This window comes from Schistocerca piceifrons, chromosome 2, assembly GCF_021461385.2.
Source record: "Schistocerca piceifrons isolate TAMUIC-IGC-003096 chromosome 2, iqSchPice1.1, whole genome shotgun sequence".
Lineage (NCBI taxonomy): Eukaryota > Metazoa > Arthropoda > Insecta > Orthoptera > Acrididae > Schistocerca > Schistocerca piceifrons.
This window is the reverse complement of record NC_060139.1, coordinates 264,196,834-264,218,722: the sequence shown is the minus strand read 5'-3', so window position 1 is coordinate 264,218,722 and position 21,889 is coordinate 264,196,834. Positions and strand designations below refer to the sequence as shown.

The 21,889-nt window shown below is 41.8% G+C and overlaps 1 protein-coding gene across 1 annotated transcript in view; it reads right to left on the bottom strand.

The window, feature by feature from the left end:
• The window catches only part of LOC124775315 (adhesion G-protein coupled receptor G2-like), a 147,816-nt gene that overhangs the window by 72,262 nt on the left and 53,665 nt on the right, over nt 1–21,889 (bottom strand). The window contains exon 5 of the mRNA XM_047250150.1: nt 14,233–14,415. Within this exon, the coding sequence (XP_047106106.1) occupies nt 14,233–14,415 (183 nt within the window). The remainder of the gene's footprint in view (nt 1–14,232; nt 14,416–21,889) is intronic.

Below are 21,889 nucleotides of genomic sequence, written 5' to 3'. Positions count from 1 at the left end.
ACAAGTTCTTCCTCAAATTAAGGTCTGTGTTTGATGTTATCAGACTTCTTCTGGCCAGGAATGCCCTTTTTGCCAGTGCTAGTTTGCTGTTTACGTCCTTCGTGCTCCGTACGTCATGGTTTATTTTGCTGCCTAAGTAGCAGAATTCCTTAACTGCATCTACTTCTTGATCACCAATCCTTAAGTTTCCAGCTGTTCCTATTCTGTTACTTCTTATTACTTTCGTCTTTCTACGAGTTACTCTCAGTCCATATTCTGCACTTAATGAACTGTTCAATCCATTCAACAGATCCTGCTGATCTGCTTCTCCTTCACTGAGGATAGCAATGTATCCAGAGAATTTTATCGTTGATATCACTTAACTCCGAATTTTAATCTCACTCTTCAACCTTTGTTTTATCTCCGTCATTCCTCCTTAGATGAAGACGTTGACCAATAAGGACATAGGCTGCATCCCTGCTTTACATTCTTTTAAAGCCGTTGTTGGTCTTATAGTCTTATTGTTTCCTCTTGATTGTTTCACATGTTGTATGTTACAGATTTTGTCCTATAGCTTACTACTATTTTCTTGAAAATTTCTAACAACTTGAACCATTTTACATTGCCGAACGCTTTACCAGGTCGACAAATCGTATGAAGGTGTCTTGATTTTTCTTTTTGTTTTGCTTCCGTTATCAACTGCAACGTCAGAACCGCCTCTCTGATGCCTTTACTCTTCCTACAGGCAAACTGATTGTCGTCTAGCACATCCTCAATTTTCTTTTCCATTCGTCTGTATATTATTCTTGTCAGCAACTTGGATACATGAGCTGATTGTGCGATAATTCTCACATTTATCTGCTCTTGCTATCTTCGGGATAGTGTGGATGATATTTTTCGAAAGTCTGATTGTACGTCGCCAGTCTCATAGATTCAACACATGAACTGAAATAGCCGTTTTGATGCCACTTCTATTAATTATTTCAAAAATTCCGATGGAATGTTATGTATCCCTTCTGCCCCATTTGATCTCAAGTCTTCCATAACGCTTTTAAATTCTGACTCCAACATTGATCCCCTATGTCCTCCATATCGACTTCAATTTCTTCTTCTATTACAACTTCCCCTCACAGAAGCATTCAGGATAGTCGTTCCATTTATCCGCTCTCACCTCTGCGTTTAACAGTGGAATTTCTATCTCACTCTTGGGAATTCTACTGTAGCTTATGTAAACGAAATTCTGAATCATCGCTACACCGTTAAAATCAATTACGGAAATGTCCTTTTAGCAAGTCTCTGAAGCTACAGGGGTCATTTCACAAGATGGTGGTAGTCCTTTCCTTTATGTGGCGCAGAAAATTGCACCCATATTCACTTCCGAGACTATTACACAATTAATGGATGTCCATCCTACTGCATGGACGAGGGACTTCAGCTGATGATATATATGAGGAAAAGTGTCAACATAGCTGTATCTTGAGAATGTCTTTATTGTCTCACACTAGTTTCGGCGGCACATTACCGCCATCCTCAGGCCCCACCACTACCAAAAGAGTATTAGAATTCGTTGGCGCTCGGTCAATTTTTTCGGGTAGAGACCTGTGCTGGTCAGATGATTACTTTAAAGTTTGTCTTACTGAATTTATTGTTAAGCGCTTCGGCGCCAGCGTCAAATGCTTCAAATTTGGAATTTACTCTTTATTAATTACTAGTTAAGGCGTCAATAACCTGAAGTAATCGTTATTGTACTTTATTTTGGCTGTATCGAAAGCTGTTGTCTTGTGTTTCATATTAGGAATGTTTCGGACTTGTGTTAGGACCCATTGATCTCTGCAAAGGGCCTTTCTTTTTTGTGTACTTTCTGTGACAATTATTGTTGTTTCGATTGCGTTATTTGATCATGTCTAAATTTGGCGAGACTTTCATTGTTGTAGTTTGACTCCAGAATGTAAATTTTACTGTTTCAAACAAATAAACCAAAAGAAATTGGTGAACCGTGGACGCACGTTAAAGTTAAGCTGAGATTTATTTTCGCAGTCGTTTATTTATTGAGTAAAACTGTGTGATCTGAAATTTGTGAACCTCTGGGAAGAATTCTTTACATCTGAAACTGTTAGTGAATTCATTGGTAGCGTTACAACTTACCACTCCAAACCTAGCCTCTACAGTCACAAGGATAACAATAGAATCACAAAGATAACATTAGAACCTTTTAAAATTTGATGCTATTGAAGAATACGAAAGATTAGATAGGAGAACCGTAAAGCTAATAAGTTCGTGTCATTAGTAATCATCAGATTACTAACGATACGATGTCGTATATGCATTGAAGTTTCTAGAAGCCCATGCCATGGAAACGTCCACAAAGAGCTGCTACTCTGTCACCACAGCACTTGTCAACAGCAGCTGCTCAGGTGGTTGATGTATCCCCATATTTGGTCACACTAATGGCTCTGTAGGATACTAAGTAACTTTTCTACAGCGTTTGTAATATGGTCGCTTCCTTTTCAGCACCTGGTTTGTCATTTAAAAAAATTCGCGTGATATTCCGCCAATTATAAGGCACGCGCCGTCATAAGGTAGCGATGTTTCAGTTTTTCCACCAATTTATGAGTCATGTACACAAACGTATTTGGAAGATATCGACCTGGGACGATACCATGATCGCAGACGGCGTCCCCATGCATACTTCCTTCGTTTCTTAGCTGTCACTTCGGCCCCTATGTTACCATGACAACGGCGTCCTTTTCAGTACTCACTTTTATCATTTTATGGCGGCCATTTGGACTTTACGTTGCCTAGACAACGTCGTCGTTTTGAATTCTTACCAGAGAGCATTACCTAGTAAATATACAGCGATGTGTATATATTTTAATGGTTGTTTCTTTTAACGTAATTTTACCTGTTATTATGTCTTTATGCAATATCTGTATGTGTGTTTAATTAGCACTCTCTAGTTTAGGCGTTTATTAACAGAACATTAATAAGGACAATGTGTTTGTCATTTACACCAGTGTTAACAGATGACACGTTCTCTTGTCTCGTATTGTAAGTTTGTTTATTAATTTTAACATAAATGACTACTGACCTGATGCCTTATACTTTTTAACTTCTTATGTTCTCGCACTTGATATACGAGAACGTACTGTGCACGTTTCGTACAGCGACGACATTTCAGTTCTTATGAAGCATGTGCCATTGGCTCGTGCTGACGTAATCCATAGTCAGCGCGAAATTGCACGCTGTTAACCCGTGGCTCCACGGACATCAGTCACAGTGTACGAAAGTGGTATCACGAGGAAAACCGAGGAGCCGCCAGCACCACCCTTATGGGCAAACGCTACAGCTTTTCCCAATTTTCTTTTAACGCCATATGTAATAGTATTGTTAGTAACTTTGCTGTTCCCACCCCTGTAGGGTGCGGAAAATTCTGTGGCTTCAGCATATGCGGAAACCGGCAATGTTATTGCGATCTTGACTGTTGATTTTGTTGTTATTAGTGTTGTGGTTTTTAGTCCAAAGACTTGTTTGATGCAGCTCTCCATGCTACTTTATCCTGTGCAAGCCTCTTCATCTCCGAATAACTACTGCAACCTCCATCCTTCTGAATCCGCTTTGTGTACTCATCTCTTGGTCTCCCTCTACTATTTTTGCCCTCCACAACGCCCTCCAGTACTAAATTGGTGATCCCTTGATGCCTCAGAACGTGTCCTACCAACCGATCCCTCTTCTGGTCAAGTTGTGCCGCAAATTCCTCTTCTCCCCAAGTCTAGTCAGTACCTCCTCATTAGTTACGTAATCTACCCATCTAATCTTCAGCATTCTTCTGTAGCACCATATTTCGAAAGCTTCAATTCTCTTCTTGTCTAAACTATTTATCGTCCACGTGTAGGGAAGCAGCCTACTCACGGTGTAGTAAATTCATATCAGTCTTTCCATTGTGTGCCAGCCAGTCTGCTGTAACTAGCTCTGACGTCATAAATGTTGCGCAATACTTTAAAAAATCAAGTGAATAACCTAAAACATTTCTAGCATGTCAGGAGTAATACTAAATTAATATGTGTTGAATATCAGTTCGATAACTTTAGCCATTTTCGAAATTTGGACGTTTTTCTGTAAAAATCATTGGCGCAACAGAAGAGAGCTAGAGAGTTAAAAATTTATAATTAGATTCATTTTTCATAATTATTTAATAAAAACAGTACTTTGGATTTCACAAATTAAAATTTTAGTGGAAATTCATGATTTTCTGGTTTTCGTCTTAAAACTTAAGGAAGCAAGATAGATTAAGTAGCCTAATAAATAAGGCTAGGATGTTTATATTTAAGTAGGTTGGAGATCCGCTGTAACTATGAAGATGTGAAAAGTTTCATTTGAATACCTATAAAACTATAGCGATAGCGTGTCTCCAAAGGGCCATTTCAGAGCTCGTCTACTGCGTGCAGTGTAATTAAATTAATCCCCTCTCGCCCAAAATATCTAACTTAGCCACGTCAAAATTTTATTATAATTACTTACCTGTGTGCTGAATGCACATTTAAATTGAGAGCTTCATCGGCCATCAGCAAGAGAAGCTATAATTTATTAGGTAACTTAAAGTGGTGCATTACTAGCCCAACGGCTAGTTGGGAGAGCCGATTTGATCAGGCGTTTCCCTTAGCCGTCCGCACCGCGGCTTTATATATAAGAACGCTGCGCGAGGAAGGAAGGCCCCAGTTCTCTCCAGACGCTGAATAGCACGTCATCTGTGTCGGGAGTCGCGTCGCGTCGGTATCATTGCTACAAACAGCCTCGGATGCCGTATTAAGTTACTCGAGATACGCGTAACCATGAAATCATGAAGTGTTAATTCTGGGTTGACTTGAATTATCGATCTTCAGTTTGCGTATTGTCGTATTTTCACGTGCCGTCGCGGGACAAACATTCTACCATTAGTTAGCGTGGCGTTTGATGAACATTATCATCAAAATTATGGCGAGCATTCATTCAAACATTTAATTTGGACAGTTATAGTTGCATCAGCGCATTAGACACTGAACTGCTCTGTTAGTTAGTTTGTGTGGATTCTTTGTTTTATCTGTGATTTTCAGAATATAGAGAAAGTTCTTTTTTTTTTTTCACGACCGTTTTTGATTATAAATCCCGGACAATCTCCTAAATTCCTCAGAGCTATAAGCTCTAACTATAAGTGTATTCTCAGATGAAGTGGGCACTAGGAATTCTAATTACAGGCTTCACGTTTTACTAATCACTTTCTGGTTGCCAATATTGTAGTTAGAGAGCCAGTGTTGAGAACGGCGAAAGACAGCATAAATAACATTCTAAATAATAGGAACATTTAACAACAATAATTCCACCCGCCGCCGCACATATGGTTAATCGGCCGGGAAATGCAGTGTTTCTCCATTCAAACAAACATTTATGCAACAGTTAAACAATTAATTCTAACTGCCGCCCCACACATGGTGCATCGGCCGGGAAGTGTTTCTACATTCAAACATATTTATATACAACAACAATAATATTCCAACCGCCGCCCCACATATGGTGCATCGGCCGGGAAATAAACTGAGTAAAAGTGAAAGTGATTTTTAACTATTCGGATTCGCGAGTGAAATGCGACACGCAACTGAGCATAGAACAGTGAATGTGTTACGTGCGTTTGTGGACGATGCAATTGGATTAACAATGCCTCTGGATTGACGGAGCTGGCACTGAATCTAGCGGCGCTGCCGGCATCGAGAGAAGCCAGTCTCGCCGCACCGAAGTCGTCCGCAGGAGCAGCCGACGCAGCGCCTGCAATTGCGGGCCACGCAAACACACAACAGCCGTCGGAGAGCCGTCTGCAGTTCAACGTGCCACGTCGCATCAGTAATCCTGGTACGCCGCGCCGGCAACGCCATACGTCGTGCAGAAGGAACTAAGTTAAGTGAAAAGCTGTTAAAAATTTTACTAACCTGCACTAAAAGACTGTCGGCGATGGAACCGCCAAAAGAAACTGAAGTTAACCTTAAATCAGAACCTATGTCTGTTGAGGGAACTGTAAATCCAGACAACGGTTCAAGTGTAAACATGCATGAAAGTAGTAATGTTAAAGTGAAATATGAAGTATTGTCTCCTGACAGTTGTGTAAAAAGGGGCAATGATTCAATAATAGAGACCCCTGTAGTAAAGCAGAAATTAGAAATTGTAAATTTATTGGATGATAGTTTATCTGATGAGTTAAAAACGAAACAGTCATCAGAGATAGTAGAGTTTAAAAAGGATAAGTTAGATATGACTGATCAATCAGAAGTTTCATTTAGTTTTGATGATTCTGGTGTTGGAGCTAGTTTTTCGTCACCTGAGTGTGAAAAGAAACCAGCTAGTGAGCAACCCAAAGATACTGGGGCTGTTGATTTAAATGTTATATTACAAGCAATAGCTGCCAGTAATGCAAAAATGACAGCTGAATTAAAGTCTGAAATAAGTGAACAGGTAAAAAGCAGTAATGCTGAATTAAAGTATGAAATAACTGAGGTCAAAAGTAGTAATGCTGAATTAAAGTATGAGATTATGGCCAGCCAAACTAATTTTAATAAACGATTGGAGGTAATGGACGATACCTTCAAGGCTGGTTGCAATAAGTTGAAAGAGGATGTAGACAGTTTGAATTATGAAATTGATTACAATCATGAGGATATTAAGAAAAAGGTTGCTCAACAGTTTTCTGAAATGTATAAAACAGTAAAATCCGAAGTTGCTGAGGTTCGCAAAGACTTCCAAATGGGAGATGCGAAGCTGGAGCACAAGTTACCAGAAAAGATCGAGGCGGAATCTGAACTGTGCTCAGATAGGTTTAAAGATGTTAATATAAAAGTAAACATATGTCAAGCTGAAGTAGATGCAATCAAAACTGACACTACTCATATTGTGCAAAGAGTAAATAATGTTGAAATGAGAGTAGAATATTTCAGTACTAACATTGCTAACATTGAGAGTAAAGTAGCTTCAGTAACTTCTGGTAATGGTAGTATACAACAAGTTGTAGCTGCAAACGCCGCTTTTATCGGGTGTCGGCAGTTCTTGCGGTTCGATCCAGATAAAAATATCCACCCGCTAGATTTATGGAACGATTTTGAAGATGTGATTCCACCAACTTGGTCTGAACGAGAGAAAATCTCATTTATTAGAAGCCATTTAGAAGGTGACGCCATGCATTGGTCAGCTGATGTTATGTTGAAGTGTAAAACTTTAGCGGAGTTTAAAACAGCTTTCATTAATGAGTATTGGTCTAGTAATAAGCAAAATGAAGTGTTGAGAGAATTGTGGAGTGGAAAACGCTTCAATGCAGGCAAGGAATCAATTAAAGAGATTGCTAGGTCATGGATCTCACGTTTGTCACATTTGGCGGAAAAGCTAAAACCGGAAATGATTATACTAGGTCTTGAAGCCAAACTGCCATGGTATTGGCAAACCAGAATTATATCTGCCTCTAGAGACAATCTGGATCGTTTCATTGAATATTTGGAACGTGTAGAACATGTTGCTGCCAATGGGGAGCAAGCACGTAATAACAGAAATGCTAATAACAATAGTAGTAATTTTAGGAACGAGCAAAATGGCAATGTAAACATCAGAACAGTAGGTGTTCGCCATCCTAAGAGAGGTAGGAATTGGAGAAATGATTATCAGAACCAACAATGGCATCCAAGTGATAATAATTTTGTTCCAAACAGAATTATGCATGTAAACAACAGTACGGAAAGTGATGCTGTGCCAGTTAACTATAATGAAAATAAAGGAAACAGTAGTAGGCCGAGGCAGGAAAACTAGTTCCCGTCTATGAGGACACTGGCGCTCGCCAGGCGGTTACTTTTCCTAAGCCAGTAGTTACGGGAATTGGTAAGACAAATCAAAATACTCAAACTGAACAGGTGGATGAAGTGTCGGTAGCATTTAAGGATACAACAGAAATATTAGATCACTCACAGTATTTGTTAGATACCGTGTTAGAGACGCTTTCTAAGTGGGAAGAGAAAGAGAAGGCGCAGCAGTGTAACAATAGGGAAGAGCTACAAAATACTGAATTGTCAGGTGAAGAAGCAGAAGAAATTCATGCTTATATTTACGATGAGGATGATGTGCTCTTAGCTAAAGTGCCTGTGCAGGATGTTGATGATGTACTAATAGATTTAGGACAGGAGATAAGTGAGAATGTAGAGTGTAGCCTGTTGGGGGTCGATGAACCCAGTAGCTGTGACCAGTTGTCACTTGAGAAGGAAACCGACGATAATGGTGAAAGTGGTTTAGCTGTAACTAGTGTTATGCCCGGTCTGGAGGCACAGAATCGCTCAGACTACAGTAATTTGGGTTATGTTCTGCAAACTAAATGTAGTGAAGTCGTGCGGTGTTTCGATTTAAAATTAATAGACCGATTGGAAAAGGCAGCTGAAAATGTAATTCACGAAACCCCTACACACTGTGACCTAAATGTAATGAAGACAGATGTCGATCACTTTAGTTGGAGACAAATCCAAAAGGAGCTATTGGATGAGTTTAAGGAACCACCTGTACAACCTAGAATAAGCCACCCTATAATAATAGTGAATATGTTGGGTATCAATGTACGTTGTCTCTTAGACAGTGGAAGTGAAGTGAGTGCGATATCTCAGTCCTTCTTTGATGCATTACCTGGTAAAGACAAATTTACAGTAATGAGGGTATCAGGACTAAGAATAATTGGTGCAACTGGCAAGGTGTCAAAAACAGTAAAGCAAGAAGCTTTGCTCCCCTTTAACATTAATGGTAATTCAATTGATCATCCATGTTTAATTGTAAACAATCTCAGTATTGAGGTTTTAATTGGCATAGATTTCTTGTCGAAATAACAGAGTGTTGTTGACTTTGAAAGAAGCCAGTTAAGAATGGTCTTGCCAATAACCGGAGTAATTACAGTACCTTTTAGTGATAACCATGTAGTAACTAATGATGAAACTTGGGAGCTGCCTATACGAGTTCTGAAAAATAGGAGATATTGGGATGAAGGTGTTAATCTTAGTACAAGTAAGCTAAACACAGAAGAAGCAATTATTTTGGACAAAATAGAAGCTAAATTGCAGGAAATCAATAAAATTTCAGCTAATCAGAAGGAAGAACTGAGACAAGTTTTAAAAAGGCATCATAAGGTATTTTCAGATCGACGTGGCGTGGTCAAAGGTTATGAATGAATGCTGTAGGGAGGAGGTTGTTCTGTAACCTCTACACAGTGTGGCAGCTGTGCATTCCCAGCTGTGTGAGATCTTCTTTCCATTTCAGGTCTCACTCATTCTTCATCTTTCCTGTCCACAAAAATTTCGACCCCTTCTTTCCAACACATTAAATTTTCCGGTATGACTATTAAACCAATAATAAACTAATGAATGCTGTAGGGAGGAGGTTGTTCTGTAACCTCTACACAGTGTGCCAGCTGTGCAGTCCCAGCTGTGTGAGATCTTCTTTCCATTTCAGGTCTCACTCATTCTTCATCTTTCCTGTCCCCAAAAATTTCGGCGCTTACTCTCTAATACAAAAATTTTCCGTCATGACTATCAAGCCATGAGTTCTGTAACCATTCTATCCACCGATTAGAAATATATATATATATATATATATATATATATATATATATATATATATATATACCTACTGTGACAAACCTAACTGTGACATAAACAACAGAGGAGTATGATGTAATTAAGATACAAATGTATTTGAGCAACAAATATGTATAGAACCATGGTAATATTATAAGTACAAAGTTGTTGTTTTCTTGGAGATGGTCCCACAATAGTAATTTAAAAAGATATACGAATTCGTGTACAAGCAGGATCTGAAGTGGCAATGAAACCTATTGTATGCGGCAGAGCTAACCAATTAATAGTAAAAGAGATTGCTTAGTGTTATGAAAAAATATGCAGACAAGTTGTAAGAATAAACTCACCTTGTGTAGCAAGGAATGGGAGTGTAATAGAATTGAGCAGTGTTTGTGGTTGAGACGTGAAGGACACGTCCCTGAAGTATTTATAAGGTTGGAGCTGGCCATTATTTTGGTGTAGTGTGTGACAGGACACACCTACACGTACTGAGGTTATGAGTTGGAGGCGTGAATGCGACCATAGGTACCCTTATGTTAGATGAGACAGAGCAGCTCATGGTGTCCTATAGGTTTAAGGAATTTAGCATTACGCTCGTCCATAATTACTTAATGCATTGTACTGGTAGGTCGAGAGAGAGTACCTGTGGTTTCAGCGTCCGATCGAGTGGAAATGGATTGCCACGTGAGCAAACTGATCAGCTGCAATACACTTTAGATACGAAATAAATGTGCTATCCTATGCTTTAAATGTTAATGGAGTGAGTATTACTTAAGTTCATACACTAGCAAAGTAAGTAAGTACGTAATGACAGACGTGAACCATTATTTATAGCTCAGCATAAATACACTTCGATGAAATAAGTACATAACCGAAGATGTGGAACTGACACAGCAGCAGAGGACCAATAAGTGGATTTAGTAGTCAACTAAACGTAGTGTGTTTTGAACACTCAGAACTGTACTATTACCAAAAGCTACGCACATGTACAAAGAAGCTGAGACAACAACTACTAATCAAATATACTCATACTATCTCTAAGAATAAGGTAATCAATGATGAGTCAGCGAAGTGAATAAAATGCAATTGTATCAGGAAGGTACCGAGCATTGGTTCAGTGTTCCGGCCCAGAAATAATAAATTCAGATTAAATAGGATTCATGATTATATGCCTTGAGCATAAAAATTTCTCTAGTAAGTGACTAACGGCGTTTTGAGCCATTTGTTTACCGATTTTATGACAATCAAGTAACCGTGAGAGTAAAATTAAAAAAAAAAGTTCTGTTAACCTTGTTCCAGAAAATTATTGAAGAATAAAATGTATATATCCCCATTTCATTGTGACCCACCCTTAGATAATAAGTGAACAGAGTCTGAGGCACTCTTTTTGTTTGTTCTACAGGACAAACCAGATAATGGCAGGCTGGTAGCTGCGTGACAGCGTGGTGTGACTTGGACACAACTCACAGTGACCCCTCCCCTTTCCCCATGTAATTTAGAGTGAACGTGAAGGACGCACACCATAGCAACTTCCCCTCCTCTACCCTTGTGAATGGAAGTGTAGGACGCCAGCCAAAGCGGCTACAACCACGTGTGTAAAAATAATTTGTGAAAATTTCTTTCAGGTTTAGAAAAGACTGCTAAGAGATAATCATCCGTTTATGTATCATGTTATATTTTCTCTGAATTTGTGTATGTAAAAATGTATTTAATGGATTTAAGATTTTCATAATTTTACATATTTTATGTGTTTGTTACCTAAGGCAATATGTATGCCAAAGTGTTTCATGGACTTTGCTTAAAAATTTTGAGTAATAATGTTGCTTAAGAGGCAGTGAACATGCCAGCAATTTAAATAATTATTGTAGGTAATCAGTTTTCTTTTAATGTTTCTATATGTTTACATTTCAATTTTAAATTTTCATAGGAAGTTAAGCTGTACTCTTGCTTCCCTTTTTGTAATTAAATTTTTTTTCATTCATTAACATTCATAAAACAAAAAATTTAAGTAGAGGGTGATGTAGGGAAGCAGCCTACTCATGCTGTAGTAATTTCACATCAGTCTTTCCATTGTGTGCCAGCCAGTCTGCTGTAACTAGCTCTGACGTCATAAATGTTGCGCAATACTTTAAAAAATCAAGTGAATAACCTAAAACATTTCTAGCATGTCAGGAGTAATACTAAATTAATATGTGTTGAATATCAGTTCGATAACTTTAGCCATTTTCGAAATTTGGACGTTTTTCTGTAAAAATCATTGGCGCAACAGAAGAGAGCTAGAGAGTTAAAAATTTATAATTAGATTCATTTTTCATAATTATTTAATAAAAACAGTACTTTGGATTTCACAAATTAAAATTTTAGTGGAAATTCATGATTTTCTGGTTTTCGTCTTAAAACTTAAGGAAGCAAGATAGATTAAGTAGCCTAATAAATAAGGCTAGGATGTTTATATTTAAGTAGGTTGGAGATCCGCTATAACTATGAAGATGTGAAAAGTTTCATTTGAATACCTATAAAACTATAGCGATAGCGTATCTCCAAAGGGCCATTTCAGAGCTCGTCTACTGCGTGCAGTGTAATTAAATTAATTCTCTCGCCCAAAATATCTAACTTAGCCACGTCAAAATTTTATTATAATTACTTACCTGTGTGCTGAATACACATTTAAATTGAGAGCTTCATCGGCCATCAGCAAGAGAAGCTATAATTTATTAGGTAACTTAAAGTGGTGCATTACTAGCCCAACGGCTAGTCGGGAGAGCCGATTTGATCAGGCGTTTCCCTTAGCCGTCCGCACCGCGGCTTTATATATAAGAACGCTGCGCGAGGAAGGAAGGCCCCAGTTCTCTCCAGACGCTGAATAGCACGTCATCTGTGTCGGGAGTCGGGTCGCGTCGGTATCATTGCTACAAACAGCCTCGGATGCCGTATTAAGTTACTCGAGATACGCGTAACCATGAAATCATGAAGTGTTAATTCTGGGTTGACTTGAATTATCGATCTTCAGTTTGCGTATTGTCGTATTTTCATGTGCCGTCGCGGGACAAACATTCTACCATTAGTTAGCGTGGCGTTTGATGAACATTATCATCAAAATTATGGCGAGCATTCATTCAAACATTTAATTTGGACAGTTATAGTTGCATCAGCGCATCAGACACTGAACTGCTCTGTTAGTTAGATTGTGTGGATTCTTTGTTTTATCTGTGATTTTCAGAATATAGAGAAAGTTCTTTTTTTTTTTCACGAACGTTTTTGATTATAAATCCCGGACAATCTCCTAAATTCCTCAGGGCTATAAGCTCTGACTATAAGTGTATTCTCAGATGAAGTGGGCACTAGGAATTCTAATTACAGCTTCACGTTTTACTAATCACTTTCTGGTTGCCAATATTGTAGTTAGAGAGCCAGTGTCGAGAACGGCGAAAGACAGCATAAATAACATTCTAAATAATAGGAACATTTAACAAGAATAATTCCACCCGCCGCCGCACATATGGTTAATCGGCCGGGAAATGCAGTGTTTCTCCATTCAAACAAACATTTATGCAACAGTTAAACAATTAATTCTACCTGCTGCCCCACACATGGTGCATCGGCCGGGAAGTGTTTCTACATTCAAACATATTTATATACAACAACAATATTATTCCAACCGCCGCCCCACACATGTTTCACATCCACACATGGCTACAATCCATACAAATACTTGGAGAAAAGACTTCTTGACACTTAAATCCATACTTGATGTTAAAAAATTTCTCTTCTTCAGAAACGCTTTCCTTGCCATAGCCAGTCTACATTTTAAATCCTCTCTACTTTGACCATCATCAGTTATTTTGCTTCCCAGATAGCAAAATTTATTTACTCTTTAAGTGTCTCGTTTCTTAATCTAATTCCCTCAGCATCATCTGATTTAATTTGACTGCATTCCATTATCCTCGTTTTGCTCTTGAGTTCATCTTATATCCTCCTCTCAAGACACAGCCCATTCCGTTCAGCTGCTCGTCCACGCCCTTTGCTGTCTCTGACAGAATTACAATATCGTCGGCAAACCTCAAAGTTTTTATTACTTTTCCGTGAATTCTGATTCCTGTTCCAAATTTTTCTTTTGTTTCCTTCACTGCTTGCTCAGTATACAGATTGAGTAACATCGGAGATAGGCCACAACCCTGTCTCACTCCCTTCTCAACCACTGCTTCCCTTTCCTGCCCCTCGACTCTTATATTTGTCATCTGGTTTCAGTACAAATTGTAAATAGCCTATCGTTCCCTGTGATTTACCTCGGTCACGTTCGGAAATTAAAACAGAATATTCCAGTCAACACTGATTTTAACCTAACAAAAAGGTGCTGGATTGCATCGTGCAGATGGTACAATTGGGCTACAAAAAGTGATCAGTTGATAGGGCACAACTAGAGGCATAAAGGAGCAGAGAATTTGGTAAGTGCGCTGCTGTATGGGTAAAACCTGTAGAAGGAGACCAAAGCATGAATACATAAGCGGGTCAAGTATCTGTAAGATACAGCAGTTGTACAGAGATGAAGAGGCATGCGCATGGCGTATCGTGCAGAGTTGTTGGGACTGAAGACTACAGCAACGGCATGGCGCATGTAGAGAGGTGGGTGTGACGGTACCTGGACGCTGAGCACGTTGGTGTTGAGCTGGAGACCCGGCTGGAGGAAGACCTCGTGGACGGCACTCTCCTGGATCAACGCTGTGGCGACACGCTTGCCCCCAGCCGCCACCCCCGGGGGCAGCACCACCGCCGCCTCCACGACCTCGTTGTCAGCCATCGCTACAGCGTTCAATCCCGACTCCTGCCAACACGACAGCAACACTCTGAGTCGGATTCAGTCTGTGAGCAAATGGACTGTACAGACGCCGCTAGAGTGAAAGGTGAAGTCATTATGTGGAGAGTGAGGGCGCCCAGTTGCAGTACTGAGGCGACACTCCACAATTTGATTAATAGTCACTTGTGGGGAACGGTGTCGATGGCCTTCTGGAAATCTAGAAATATGGAATTAATCTGAGATTCCTTGTCAATAACACCCATTACTTTGACTGACTAAACAGACAGTCATGTTCCACTAGAACGGCATTTTCTTAACGTGTGCTGCTTATGTGTGGAACGATTCTTTTCTTAGAGATATTTCATAATCTTGGAATACAATAAACACTACGTGATCAAAAGTATCCAGACACCCCAAAAGCCGCGCGGGATTAGCCGAGCGGTCTATGGCGCTGCTGTCATGGACTGTGCGGCTCTTCACGGCGGAGGTTCGAGTCCTCCCTCGGGCATGGGTGTGTGTGTTTGTCCTTCGGATAATTTAGATTAAGTAGTGTGTAAGCTTAGGGACTGATGACCGTAGCAGCTACGTCCCATAAGATTTCACACACATTTGAACATTTGGACACCCCAAAAATCATACGTTTTTCATATTAGGTGCACTGTGCTACCACCTACTGCCAGGTTCTCCATATCAGCGACCTCAATAGTCATTAGATACCGTGAGAAAGCAAAATGGGGCGCTCCGCGGAACTCACGGACTTCGAATGTGGTCAGGTGATCGGGTGCCACTTGTGTCATACGTCTGTACCGGAGATTTCCACACTCCTAAACATCCCTAGGTCCACTGTTTCCGACGTGATAGTGAAGTGAAAAAGTGAAGGGACACATACAGCACAAAAGCGTACAGGCCGACCTCGTCTGTTGACTGACAGAGACTGCTGACAGTTGAAGAGGGTCGTAATGTGTAATAGGCAGACATCTGTCCAGGCCACCACACAGAAATTCCATACTGCATCAGGAACCACTGAAAGTGCTATTGACAGTTAGGCTGGAGGTGAGAAAACTTGGATTTCATGGTCGAACAGCTGCTCATAAGCCACACATCACACCGGTGAATGCCAAACGACGCCTCGCTTGGTGTAAAGTGCGTAAACATTGGACGATTTAACAGTGGAAAAACGTTGTGTGAAGTGACAAATCACGGTACACAATGTGGCAATCCGATGGCAGGGAGTGGGTATGGCGAGAGCCCGTGAACGTGTGTGTTAGTGCCAACAGTAAAATTCGGAGGAGGTGGTGTTATGGTCTTGCTTCCCACTGATGAAGAGCAATTCGGGGATGGCGATTGCATCTTTCAACACGATCGAGCACCCGTTCATAATGCACGGCCTGTGGCGGAGTGGTTACACGACAATAACATCCCTGTAATTAGCCTGGCCTGCACAGAGTCCTGAGCTGAATCCTATAGAATACCTTTGGGATGTTTGGAACGCCAGGCCTCACCGACCGACATCCATACCTCTCCTCAGCGCAGCACTCCGTGAAGAATGGGCTGTCACTCCCCAAGGAACATTCCGGCACCTGATTGAACGTATGCGCGAGAATGGAAGCTGTCATCAAGGCATTGCCGATGGAGGTCCCCAAGAACTTCTAAGTCATTTTCAGCCAGATGTCCGGATACTTTTGATCACATAGAGTACGTTGCAGAATCCTACTACTGTCAGTCATCAGAGTCTATAATTTAGCTGATTACATCCATTCTCTTTCTTGTGGCTTGGTACGACTCTACAACTTTTCAGCCTTTAATTGCCTGTGTGTATGTGTGTGTGTGTGTGTGTGTGTGTGTGTGTGTGTTTGTACACTCACTTTCTTACCATCTCACTAACGGCCAGAAAGTGTGTAAATGTAATCAGGTTTTTGCAAAACTCTGTATTAAACCACAAAGAACACAAGAGGAAAGCGAAAAGAATTACGCAGGTATATGTGGCTCTGGCTGATCACTTACAAAATCATGAATAATCAGGTCACCTTGGTAACACATAAAAAGAATCTCCGTAAAACTTTAGGAGAATGCTTTTGTATGTTTTAGCAGTCATTCTTTAAGAAAGCGAAAATGTCGTCAGATTTTGTAAAACTGTGAATTAAAACACATTAATGCAAGAGGAAAAGTAAACGAACTGCTCGGGTATACGTTTCTAGTTGATACCTAAAATTTTACTGAACAAGTCGGATTGTACACAGAACCTTGAAAGTCGTACCACATCCGTGTCATTGTCAGTTGAAATAGAGCGCGAATTGGTAGGTAAATTAGATGCTATCCTGTTGTCTGAATATAAAACATAGTCAAATAGACAACTAAAATATTATTTGTACGTCACAAGCACCACACGTGTGAGGGTTCGCTCCCCAAGGCAAGAAGCCATGCCCCATAGGGCTGTGTCCTTTGTGAAGAGCAGCGAGAAGGATTTCAGCCCTTTTACTTAGCTAACAAGGTGTACGCCATGACCGAGCTGACGTGGTGTAGCTTGTTGCCTGTCAGTTCCAGCCAGTCTTCTACCCACCTACACACACACACACACACACACACACACACACACACACACACACAAATCTGTATTTCAGCAGTGAGGTGATAGTATGTAGGTAGTTGGCACACTGAATTATTGTATTATCGTGGCACGACTTATTGGGTGCTATATCTGCCCTTTCGTTTCCCGTAATGCCCATGTGCCCTGGAACCCAGCAGAAAGACACCTCAGATCCCAGTCTTTATAAGTGGAAAAAGGCGTCCTGTATTTTCTTCATTACTTTATCTGGTGGTTAAAAATGTTGTAGAGTGTTAAGGGCACTCAGGAAGTCTAACACACGATGAATATAGCACTCGCAACACATCTAATCTGCTCCAATGCCCCCTCAGGATGGCGTATAGTTCTGTATCGAACTCAGTGAATTCCTAAGGTGACCAGATTGAGGTGACTGGATCTTGAACACTATCAGGGAAAACAACAGAGCAGCCAAGGGAGTTCCGTGGTTTGGACACACCCGGGAATACAAATGTATAGCTGTAGTGTTCATTTAAAATATTGTATTAAAAACAGATGTAGAAGGGCAACCTCTCTCGTACTGGACTAAATACAAAATTACTCTGGACCTCTGCAGTATCCAGGGCGGCAGGCGGTTGACTTTTTACTTGCCCAACACCGAGTGACTCCGGCTCATGCTGCAAAAGGCATTCCACAACTTGATGGACAACTGGATGGTATATTGGTGAAGTGGGAACAGAGAGGCGGAGTTGCTGCCCAATGGTAAGCGGTGGTTTCCCAGTCGCAGCAAAGAGACTAATCCTGTAAGGTAACCGAAGACAAGCTGATACCCACATGGTGGATAACATCAATGATGGTCAGGTAAGAAGGTGCACCCACACCCATAGTCCCTACAAACCTGGAACAGAATCGCATTGTCCGTTCCCCAACAGATGTTGCTAAAGGCTTTCTGGGTCCTCGCCTTCACTTCTTTTAAGTACGGTAACCGAATAGAAAAATGAGGCCCAATAACCTTACCAATTGAGGTAAATTAAAAATACGAGCGAACGTTTGTATCTTATTGCTAAAAACTGTAACTACACTCCTGGAAATGGAAAAAAGAACACATTGACACCGGTGTGTCAGACCCACCATATTTGCCCCGGACACTTCGAGAGGGCTGTACAAGCAATGATCACACGCACGGCACAGCGGACACACCAGGAACCGCGGTGTTGGCCGTCGAATGGCGCTAGCTGCGCAGCATTTGTGCACCGCCGCCGTCAGTGTCAGCCAGTTTGCCGTGGCATACGGAGCTCCATCGCAGTCTTTAACACTGGTAGCATGCCGCGACAGCGTGGACGTGAACCGTATGTGCAGTTGACGGACTTTGAGCGAGGGCGTATAGTGGGCATGCGGGAGGCCGGGTGGACGTACCGCCGAATTGCTCAACACGTGGGGCGTGAGGTCTCCACAGTACATCGATGATGTCGCCAGTGGTCGGCGGAAGGTGCACGTGCCCGTCGACCTGGGACCGGACCGCAAAGACGCACGGATGCACGCCAAGACCGTAGGATCCTACGCAGTGCCGTAGGGGACCGCACCGCCACTTCCCAGCAAATTAGGGACACTGTTGCTCCTGGGGTATCGGCGAGGACCATTCGCAACCGTCTCCATGAAGCTGGGCTACGGTCCCGCTCACCGTTAGGCCGTCTTCCGCTCACGCCCCAACATCGTGCAGCCCGCCTCCAGTGGTGTCGCGACAGGCGTGAATGGAGGGACGAATGGAGACGTGTCGTCTTCAGCGATGAGAGTCGCTTCTGCCTTGGTGCCAATGATGGTCGTATGCGTGTTTGGCGCCGTGCAGGTGAGCGCCACAATCAGGACTGCATACGACCGAGGCACACAGGGCCAACACCCGGCATCATGGTGTGGGGAGCGATCTCCTACACTGGCCGTACACCACTGGTGATCGTCGAGGGGACACTGAATAGTGCACGGTACATCCAAACCGTCATCGAACCCATCGTTCTACCATTCCTAGACCGGCATGGGAACTTGCTGTTCCAACAGGACAATGCACGTCCGCTTGTATCCCGTGCCACCCAACGTGCTCTAGAAGGTGTAAGTCAACTACCCTGGCCAGCAAGATCTCCGGATCTGTCCCCCATTGAGCATGTTTGGGACTGGATGAAGCGTCGTCTCACGCGGTCTGCACGTCCAGCACGAACGCTGGTCCAACTGAGGCGCCAGGTGGAAATGGCATGGCAAGCCGTTCCACAGGACTACATCCAGCATCTCTACGATCGTCTCCATGGGAGAATAGCAGCCTGCATTGCTGCGAAAGGTGGATATACACTGTACTAGTGCCGACATTGTGCATGCTCTGTTGCCTGTGTCTATGTGCCTGTGGTTCTGTCAGTGTGATCATGTGATGTATCTGACCCCAGGAATGTGTCAATAAAGTTTCCCCTTCCTGGGACAATGAATTCACGGTGTTCTTATTTCAATTTCCAGGAGTGTATTTCATCAAACTTGTCTTTATTAAGTGACTTAAACAACTTTACTATACCAAGAATATCTACTATCGCATTACTCATATTGGCAGCTGTTTCTGATTCGAATTCTGGAGTATCTATCGTATCTCCTTTGGTGAACGAATTTCGGAAAACCATCTGTAGTAACTTCGCTTTAGTGCTTCTGTCGTCGTCATCATTGTCATAAAGCAGTGAAACTGTCATTGTCTCTTTGTCGTTGGTATACTTTATATACGACCAGAATCTCTTTGGATTATCTGCCGGCGCGCGGAATGGCCGCGCGGTTCGAGGCGCCATGTACGGATTGCGCGGCCCCTCTCACCGTAGGTCCTCCCTCGGGCATGGGTGTGCATGTTGTTCTTAGCATAAGCTAGTTTAAGTAGGGTGTAAGTCTAGGGACAGATGACCTCAGCAGTTTGGTCCCTTAGGAATTCACACACATTCCAACATTATCTACCAGATTTCGAGACAATGGAACGCTGTGAAAAATATTAAAAGCACTTCACACTGAAGTCCTCACGAAACGTCGAAATATCTAACACATGAATATCGTTGCCAATCTTGGAGATTTTGCTTCTTTAAAAAATCTGGCATGCTTTTTCGTTGCTTCTGCAACTTTATCATCATTTTTGTACCATGAGGAATCGCCACTATTAATTCGTATGAATATCTCCATTGTCGTCAACCACATATTTTTTTTTTTTTAATTTGAGCCACATTTGGTCGACGCTTTCATAGTTAGTACGCAAGGTATGCAGATTGTGTCTTGAGAAGAGGTCAAACGAATTTCAACCATTATTTCGAACACTACTGTCTCGTGAAGTTCAGTTACGATAAATGAACTGTCATTTTTAGCAGGAGTGGCAGTTGATCTGCGTATGTCGAGTAACATTCGCAAAAATAAGGCGAAAGTTGAATTTTACTAGTTTGATTTGGTGTGCTTTTCTTGGGAACTGTTGGTATCCACTAAAGAAGTGTGCAGGCCTAAATTATGTGCTACCAGGTGTAGAAGTATGAAATCGGAATTTGGTTGTAATAATTACACTTCTGTTGCTTGAAACTGATAAACAATCTCCACTGCTGTTTATACATTTCGCCCACCTCTCCGGCAGGCTATGAATGCCATGCCAAAAAAACAGTTCTCCTTTTGAAGCGAACCAGTCAGCGAGCCATTTTCGTACATTTTCATACGAATTGAAGTGTTGTTCAGCGAGATCGTGTGCCACTGATGGAAACAGATGATAATCGGAAGGAGACAAGTCTAGAGAATAAGCGCTTGCCGTAGTATTTCCAAACTGAACGCCGCGATCGTTTCCCTGACCCCTTTTGCTGAAAGTGATGGGCGTTATCACGGAGCAATATGACTTTGTGTTGTCTTTTTCCATATTTCGGTCGTTTTTCAAAAAAAAAATGGTTCAAATGGCTCTGAGCACTATGGGACTTAACATCTGAGGTCATCAGTCCCCTAGAACTTAGAGCTACTTAAATCTAACTAACCTAAGGACATCACACACATCCATGCCCGAGGCAGGATTCGAACCTGCAACCGTAGCGGCCGCGCGGGTCCAGACTGACGCGCCTAGAACCGCGCGGCCACACCGGCCGGCCGGTCGTTTTTCACGTAATGCTCGATTTATATCATCATTTTCCGTTGGTAGCGATCAGTGTCAACGGTTTCACCAGGTTTTAGCAGCTCCTAATAGATGACACCCTTCTGATCCCGTCAAACACAGAGCAATGTCTTCTATCCAAAGCGATGTGGTCTTGCAGTGGATGTCGACGGTTTTCATGGATTTACGCACGATTTGCGACGCTCAGGATTCTCAAAATATTCATTTTTCATCACCTGTCACTATTCAATGGAGAAACGACTTTCTTTTTAATCTGGCGAGCAGCATTTCACAACTGGTCTTTGGATTTGCTTGCTGACTTTTATTCAGTTCACGCGGTACGCATTTTACCACTTTCTGCACCTTTTCCATAGCTTTCAACCGAAGAGAAACGATTTTCTGCGTCACATTCAGTTGTTCCGCGAGTTCCTGTTGACGTTGAGTATCATTTTCATCCAATGAGGCCTGCAATTCGTTGTCTTCTAACTTTTTCGGTGGTTTCCCACGCTCGTTGTTTCTCACGTCAAAATCACCACTTTTGAATTTTTTGAACTACTCGAAACGCTGTGTTTTCCCAATGTCATGCTCACCGAAAGTTTCGACAAGCATTCGAAGCGATTCTGCAGTAGTTATCTGCAAATAATAATGGAAAACCAACGCTGTCTGCAAATCGTAGTTCGTAGGCACAAAACTGCATATGTTTACGCGTTTGAAACAGATACCGATGTATGGAACTTGGGTTACTGTGTGTTGACATATGTCGTCAGCCGTTACAGGAAGCAGACGGCGCCGCAGACGCCGTCCCACGGGGCCCTACACTGACGACTAGCACC